This window comes from Temnothorax nylanderi, unplaced genomic scaffold (genome assembly GCF_030848795.1).
Source record: "Temnothorax nylanderi isolate EJ_2023f unplaced genomic scaffold, tnyl_v1.0 TNYL_tig0890_pilon, whole genome shotgun sequence".
Classification (NCBI taxonomy): Eukaryota; Metazoa; Arthropoda; class Insecta; order Hymenoptera; family Formicidae; genus Temnothorax; species Temnothorax nylanderi.
The window spans coordinates 19,510-28,303 of record NW_027249952.1 but is presented as its reverse complement, the minus strand read 5'-3'; the positions used below and the strand labels follow the sequence as shown (position 1 = coordinate 28,303).

The window sequence follows — 8,794 nt, the reverse complement described above, 5'->3', positions numbered from 1 at the left end:
GTGTACTTTATTATTTTGAGTGTATGTGTACGTGTATGTGTATGTGTACTCCATTAATAAACATTTGATTTAATACGATTATAGTTTATCCTTTTACAATTATTTTAATTTAATTTATTTTATTATTTTTTTAGTACCTGCACCTATTTATTTAATCGATTCCGGAAAATTACTTGTTGTAGGATTCCATTCCAAGATTCTAAACAAAAATATTGCGATGGTACCAAAAAGCTATGATAATTTTGAAAAAAAATGTTTTGTTTTTTTAAAGTACCTTCCACTCATTTTATTGGTTCGAAAAAATTACTTGTTGTAGAATACTATCCCAAAATTCTACATAAAATATATGGCGATCGTACCAAAAGCATATCATATTTAAAAAAATTAAAAAGAATACTTTATTTTTTAAAAGTACCGCCTACCCATTTCATTGCTTCCAAAAAATTATGTCCAATAGGAAACTATTCCAAGATTCTAGAACAATTTTTTCGTAATTGTGCAAGAAAGATATCGGGACTAAAAAAAATCAAGAACATTTATTTATTTTTTAAATCAATGTTTTTGTCATTTCAGAAACCTTTCCCGAATTTTCCACAATGTGTCTCAATAATATATGCAACATATTAAAATTTCATCAAAATCGGTTAAGTCGATCAAAAAATATGAATTATTTTTAAAATTTTTATTTTTATTTTTTACAGCAAAACGGTTCAATATTAAGGGCTAATATTCGACTAAATTGTAAGTGACACTAATAGCAATCAAAGCAAAAACAATGAGCATGATCCGTGTGGGAGCACATTGACCCTTCTTATCCGGCTACGGCCGTTCTACTCTTTCATCGAGCTTTACTCTTGCGAACCTATATGTAAGTGATTTTGATGGGAAATTTGATGCTCTATACGAATCCGATAATAGTTTTTGCATATTTTCAAAATTTTCATGTTTTTGGAGTGACAAAAGTGAAAAACGAGGTTTGGGGCAAAGTCGACACCATGCCGTTTCATCGGCTCCCAATAACAAACGATGCTTGTCATGCAGCCATATGGCTCATGACAAATGTGTGTGCACGTCCGAATCGCGAATTTACTTGTATAAATTGTTTTTCAGACATGTGTTTAGATAAAAATAATTGAAAGTTCAACAAGTTTTGTTCTCATTATTTCCAATGATTGTTTTACTTAATTCCGAATTTTTGTACTTTCCAAATACACGATAAACAATGTATTTTCAGTTTCAGACAATACAAAATAAGTTCCAGATCAAATTGTGTCGATCAGGCAAAGTGTCGATCTTACCCCGGTATTTTTCAATTTAAAAATTTGTCTTTGCGTCACTTTTCCTTTCCTGGGGGCAAAACTAAGCGACATACAGCAAAACTTCCTTAAGCAATTTTGTACCTGAAGGAACACTCTTTAAATGTGTACCATTGAATTTGCTTGACAATTTTAATTAATTGTTGAAAATTGCCTTTGAAAAAATCGTGTCAAGTTTGCCCTGATCTCCTTTACTTCATTTTCCAATTAACTTATCATAATCTTTTCAAAATCAAATTAATACCTACTCAACCATTGGTCTAACTTTTTGATTTGAATCAAATATTTACATGTTAAGTCCGACAAATATAGAACAAATTTTACTGCAAATATTATTTAAACCAAAATACGTTTTAATAAGAATTAAATTAGAACCAAATTTGGGTTAAAGCCGTAATTGAATCGAGTAAAAGTAGCATATAGAACACATGAACTTTTTATTAAATATATGAATATTCTGCATTATGTATGGTTCTGGATCATATATAATCCGCATAAGTAATCTTATTAAATACAAATGAAAACCATATTTTGTTGTGGCCCATATTTAATCTACATAAGTGATTTCATTAAATGCAAATTAAAACCGTTTTTAAACAAATATAATCTTAACTTAAAATCTAGGTTTAATTTAAGTTTTATACAAATATAATGCGATTTAATGTGATTTTAGTTATGTTTATATTAAATCGTTTTCGCGGGATTATATATACTTCCATATGAATCTCTTATGTATCCATATATCAGTGCATATATATATGATCTATTGTTCATATTTAGTTATATTTGGAATTATATATGCTCATATATGATATATGGACCCATATATAAATTTATATAAAATTTCTACTAAATTCATACCAAATTTCATATAAAATCACATATAATCATATACATTTATATATAATTATATATAATCTTTTTTTCCCGGGATGTGTTCTCCTTGGATGTATCTACAGGGTGTCCCATTTTAACTTGGACAGCAAAATATCTCAAAAACTAAGCTCTACATACAAAAATGTTTCAGACAAAAGTTGTATGGTTTCAAGGGGGACATAAGATGGTACCATTGGTTTGACCTTGAACAGTTTGTTGAAGGTCACGTGAAGGTGACTTTCAATTTCTTAAATGGAACGTACCTTTTCTCATTACATATTCTTGTAGATTATCTCGAGAGCTTTCCAAAACACTATAATTAAGTGTACTTCTACCAAGTACTTTTCGAGTTATGAGGCTTGAAAGTTCTAGTATTTTGACATAAAATACAAAATATCTTGTAAAACATTAAGTTTTCGGTAATGTTACCTTAATACTTTTATGCACAGAATAATGAGACGAATCAATTGGTATGAAAAAAAGACATAGTTGCTTTTAAGAAAAAGTATGCAGATGCGTGTTGCAAATTACATATTTTTTCTTAAAGGAACTGTGCCTTTTTTTCATACCAATTGATTCGTCTCATTATTCTGTGCATAAAAGTATTAAGGTAACATTACCGAAAACTTAATGTTTTACAAGATATTTTGTATTTTATGTCAAAATACTAGAACTTTCAAACCTCATAATTCCAAAAGTTCTTAATGAAAAAATACTTTATTATAGTGTTTTGAAAAGCTCTCGAGATTAGCTACAAGAATATGCATTGAAAAATAGGGGTTTCCATTTAAGAAATTAAAGGTGTCGTTTACGTGAGCTTCAACAAACTGTTCAAGGTCAAACCAATGGTACCATCTTATGTCCCCCTTGAAACCATACAACTTTTGTCTGAAACATTTTTGTATGTGGAGCTTAGTTTTTGAGATATTTTGCTGTCCAAGTTAAAATGGGACACCCTGTATATGAATGGTAGATAGCAAGAATACACTATTATTATAGGTCTGTATTTTCTAGCTGAATTAATGTATGTACAATGTACATACTTCTTGTACTTAAAATGAAACAGGTATATATTTGAAATTTGGCGAAAGTGAGAAGGAAAGTTCTAAGTACAGCAATAAAAAAACAAACCTTTTATATACGTATAATAAATATACAATAAAATTGAATGTACGGCAATATAAAATATGTTTGAAATCCTTATTGAATGTCTCATTTGCATATCTTATTGTAACTGAAAGAGAGGAATCTCTTTTCACGAGATTGCAGAGAACATGCATGCAAATAGATTAATGTAGAAAAGCAGAAGATGGTTCTAATTTTTTAAATCTATTTCAATATATAAACAAAATTACATAAAAATTATTTTATTTTACATAAAAATTGGACATGGCAACGTTATATATATTATTTATGACAGGATAGACATAACACCAGGCGCATAAATCTTCACTTGCCAATCCGACGAGTTAAACAGATATATTGTTTTCTCTGCCAAATGATATTTAGATCTAATGGAATTCATTTTCCAATGAATAGTTAGTTTACCGGATGCATCTCCGGAGTGTCCTGTCTTAAATGGTTGTGTCGTAACACACAAATGTGCCATATGTTTTAAGGTATTAGCAACTATATCTGTATTCGAAGTCTGTATATTCCCTTGATATATATGTGCAAGAATACAAAGCTGCGACGAGGGATACGATGCTACAAACGATCTTAAACATCTTATAAAATACATAGTATCACGTATACCAAGACCGAGATCAAGGAAGTGGTTTATATCATCGATAATAAGAACAACAGACTTAGAGAACCTTGCTGCTTCTTCATATTTTTCTTTAACGCATGTAAATAATCTACGCACAATATCTACATCTCCCATAGGAGTGCCATCTGGAATTATTGTTTTTGTTCTATCTATAAAATTCTCGTACATATCAGTAACATTGTTGGCTATAATTTTCATCGGCTCGACAACAGTGACTTGGCCCTTTTCTTTTAGATTAAGAAGATTGTAGCCAAATCTCATGCCGATGTTATGATAATGACTAAAAGTATTATGACAAAGAACGAGGCAAACAGCAGCGTTTATTTTTTTTAAAGCATGTGATAAAATGGCATTTACTAAGAAATTCGCGTTGCTACCATGTCGTTCTTCAATCAAGATTGTTTTACCGTCCATGTTTACTTTGTCAATTCCAAGAATGTTGCACACCGTTACTGAGCTAGCCATAATAAACTGAAAACTAAAGGCATATTATTATCATTATTATCATTATTATTATTATTATTATTTATCATTATTATTATTATTATTATTATTATTATTATTATTAATACATAACTCACAGAAAACGATATGTTTATGCAACAAATTTCTAACCTGACAAATCGTCGAATTGTACGTCTAAATCGTCTTCTATTTTTATAACCTGTAAAACGAACAATCATGTCAAGGAATGTCAAGAACTAGAATACAAAAATCCAAAATACAAATACAAAAAGTTAAATGTATTTTGGTCACAATCAATATAATATAATAACGGTAATTATACAGTTTAGGGGCCTCACCTCCAATATCGATGAAATTATGCTCAATTGACGCGTTTTTACGCGAAACGAAAGAATCTGAAAAAAGTGTCGCTCTGCTCCACGAAACGAGATTTTAATCGTTAAAGTTGACGACTATTCAGGTTATAAAACTTGTCATATCGACGAAATGTTGCAGCTACTAGCAGCAGAGAGAAGGATCCTTAGGTTTGTTCTTTTCAGTTGCACTGATACTGCACTGGTTCTGAACTAGAACTGGCGAGTACAGCAGAAATTTTTCTAGTGCAAGAATACTAATAGCGTTTTTCACTGGCAGAGTTGGTGCGCATTCAGTGCACATTAAAGCCGTCGTACACAAACCAACGTAAAGTGTATGTTTAATATAAATGGGTTAAATCATGAAATCGTCAATATTCTTTATTGCACTATTTGGCAAAATATGTACTGGGTATTTTATCAGTCGAAATATTTGCATTTTACTTTAAATATTAAAGATTAAATCAGTGTACAACGGCTTTAATGTGCACTGAGTGCGCACCAGTTCTGCCAGTGAAAAACGCTATAAGAGGAAGGAAAAGAACGCCACAGTGCAAGAATCAACATGGCGCAACACGTAATTGAAGACGTTGATTTATCAGACGAAGAAGATTTTGTTTTACCACCACCACCACTATTATTGTACGCAGAACCTATCTGGAATGAAGATATGATGATGGTAATTACTATTATTTCATGTGGCAAAATTGATTAATGTTAACAAAATAAATATCATCTACAATCTAACCTAATATAATTATATTTCAGATCATAACGAGTTACGAATAATACATCCAATTTTTGGAATAATTCAAAGAATTGAGTATGTAAAAATACAAAATTACGTAGAAGATATTGTTCGGAATTATAATGAGATAGACTTTATTATGCACTTTCGGATATCAAGAGAAAAGACGTATGAACTGATAAATCGATTCAGAATATCTGAGATTCAGAATATTTGTTTCTTTACAAGGTATGTATTATATGTATATATAAAATTTTATATAATAATATTTGTATATAAAAAATATGTCTGTGTGTGTGCGCGCGCGCGCGCGTGTGTGGGTGTTATAACAAGAATGTGTTATTTTTGACATGAAGGAAATTGACATTTAAATTTACATTTAGATGATGCTGGACTTAAGGAGGTTCGATCATTACTTGTGAGTCAAAAATGCGACTGAAATAAATGTCATTACAGCGATCCCGAATTATATGCAATATTAATATAATGAATTGTGGATGCTACTTACGTGCTATATTCTTCGTCAATTATTAATGTATAGAATATTAATAAATATATGTCGGGGTATGAGAGCGTCAACGACTCGGGAATCGCTTATTCTACGCTGGGACCTGAACTTTGTAACAATAAAGACTTCAATCCACACTTTAAAGTCTTTACACAATCCTTGATGTTTCATCTATCAAATGTTAGTTTTTCAAAGTCCTAAGGTGGCTAAGTATGTACTAAACCAGTGATAATCTACCTCGGAGAGACTTTCTCCATAAGGGTATAGGCTAAAAGTGGTCAACTTCTGAATAATATTACAAAAAAACTATACGGTCAATATTGCTCAAGTTTTGCGATTATTTGTGTAAAGTGTTTATGTAAATCATATAAAAAAATTAAGGCTCTACGATGGCTTTCGAGTATAGAAAGCTTATTGTCACAAAGTGACAGGTTCTAACCTATAATGTTGGCTAAATAAGCAATTCCCGAGTCGTTGACGCTCTCATACCCCAGTATATGTTTGTTAATATTCTATACACTAATAATTGACGAAGAATATAGCACGTTAAGTAGCATCCACAATTCATTATACTAATATTGCATATAATTCGGGATCGCTGTAATGACATTTATTTCAATCGCATTTTTGACTCACAAGTAATGATCGAACTTCCTTAACATAACGGCTGAGAAACATTTATTGTGTTACTTGTGGTTCGTAGGACATCAAACTGCATCATATCGTGATGTAGCTGATCGATTTGGAATAACACTGTACTTTGTACTTTGTACAATATAATAACGAGAGTAACAAATTTTATAATGTTACTAGCACCTGACATTATTAAAAGAAGAAACTGCAACATATTATAGAGAAAGAAAAGGATTCCCTCGTATAATTGGTAATGTAACGTAAAAAGATTTCCTCATATCATTGATTATGTTTATATTTATGCATGTAATAGCTTCTGCATACAGGACGCAGAAACGCTTACAACGCGGCTAAATTTTTTTTTCGCTTTTCTGTAAGAGCAAAAAATTATTTGGCTACTGCGTCACTTCAATATACGTGTATTGAAATAATAAGATACGACTATAAACTCCTATTCTTTGTTTCTTATTCCTTTTTCTTATTCTTTATTCTTCTCATTGTGTCTGAGCTCTAATGTTTCTTTTTTTTTCAGGTGCTATTGATGGTTCACATATTAGAATAGATAAACCCAGAGAAGATCCAGATTCTTATATTAATCGAAAGCAATACTTTTCCTTGCATTTTCAAGGAACAGTAAATCATAAAATGCAGTTTATTGATGTTTTCATTGGATATCCTGGTTCTGTCCACGACGCAAGGGTTTTCAAAAATTCTTCATTGCGTAACGATCTACATGAATTGTGTACAGGCTAGTTGAAAAATTCTATAAATAATATAAGTCATAAAGGCTAATAATAAAAAATTGATATTTTAATATTATACATTTTCTTATAGATAATTATTTTTTGCTTGGAGATAGCGCATACCCATGTTTGAAAGAATTAATTGTACCATACAGGAATAACAGACATCTGACACGTGCACAAAGAATATTTAATCAGAAACTAAGTTCCTGCAGGGTAATAATTGAAAACGCATTTGGGTGTCTCAAGCAACGTTTTAGACAACTATATCATTTCAAATTGCGCGATATGGTGCGTATGGTATGCATGATATATGCGTGTTGCGTACTTTATAATATTGCAAAAATTGAAGATTTGCAATATCTTGAAGAGCCAATAAATGACCAGTATCCTGACATGAAAGCACAAAACTTGCGTGTTAATTTTGATGAAGCAGTAAGAGAACATGAAACTGAAGTGCATATCCGAGACGAATTATGTCATTTACTATATCAATAAAATTAAATGTAATAATCTCAGCAATTAAATTAATGTAAAAAAATAAACAATTGCTTTTCTTGTTATTCTATCCTCTATTTTATTTCTATCTTTCATAATACAAATATATTATTTTAACAAAAAGGAGAAGGCTTATAAAATTAAATAAAAAGTAAACAAATAAAAAAATAGAGCAAATAAAAGTCAAACGCTAATGCAATATTTGTAATTTATTATATGTATTTTGTACATGCATATTAATATATGTATATATATGTAAAACAAAACATTTCTTAACTATTAATAACGTTTTATTCGAAGAGTAACATGCATATTGCTTTCCTTTTTATAAATTAAAAATTATAAAGAAAGAAACAAACAAAATTAGTTAATGAATAAAAAATAAAAAAAAAATAAAAAAAAATTGTACTCTTCCTTCTTTCACTGTTCAAAAGATTGCTTTTAAAGCAAGGAACTCGTGTGGGACAATTTCAAGGACTCAATATAGCCTCCTTAATTTGACTATTAACACCCTTCGGATCTAATATAGCGCTATAAAAAGTAAAACTATAAAATATAAAATACATATCAAACATATATTTATCCTTTATATTTACTCTTTTAAGTTACGGCAGTAAACTAACCTCTGAACTAGTGCAGCAGTTCAGTTGAAAAGAACAGACCATTTCAGACTTTCCACCTTTGCACTGCTTGTACTTGCTCAAGACCTGGGGTAAGCAGTTCAGTGAACTGTTGAACTAAGTTCTGTTGTACTACTGAAAAGAACAGTAACCCTTGACGTCACTTCTGGTAAAAAGAACGCTTCAGTGTACACTTTTTGAACTAGTGCAGAAAGTTCTGCTGAAAAGAACAAACCTATTCTCTCTGCTAGCAGAAAGAAACC

General features: G+C 30.5%; 1 protein-coding gene, 1 long non-coding RNA gene and 1 pseudogene across 3 annotated transcripts; 1 reads left to right on the top strand and 2 right to left on the bottom strand.

The window, feature by feature from the left end:
- Positions 1 to 3,310: 3,310 nt before the first annotated feature.
- Positions 3,311 to 5,041, bottom strand: Elp6 (Elongator complex protein 6). Of its 2 annotated transcripts, none has more exons than XM_071724985.1 (3): positions 4,767 to 5,041; positions 4,545 to 4,627; positions 3,311 to 4,441 (listed from the first exon to the last, which is right to left on the bottom strand). In XM_071724985.1, the coding sequence occupies exon 3, from the start codon at positions 4,426 to 4,428 to the stop codon at positions 3,604 to 3,606; it is 825 nt and encodes a 274-aa protein (XP_071581086.1). In that variant the 5' UTR covers positions 4,429 to 4,441; positions 4,545 to 4,627; positions 4,767 to 5,041; the 3' UTR covers positions 3,311 to 3,603. The 2 variants fall into 2 exon arrangements, with proteins under 2 accessions (XP_071581086.1, XP_071581085.1); XM_071724984.1 differs by having other exon boundaries at positions 4,579 to 4,627.
- A 106-nt stretch (positions 5,042 to 5,147) lies between these two features.
- LOC139785809 (putative nuclease HARBI1) lies at positions 5,148 to 7,976 on the top strand (annotated as a pseudogene).
- Positions 7,855 to 8,760, bottom strand: LOC139785811 (uncharacterized). The gene is made up of 2 exons (XR_011722091.1): positions 8,535 to 8,760; positions 7,855 to 8,442 (listed from the first exon to the last, which is right to left on the bottom strand). It is a non-coding gene; the product is annotated as an uncharacterized lncRNA (long non-coding RNA).
- Between the last annotated feature and the right edge of the window lie 34 nt (positions 8,761 to 8,794).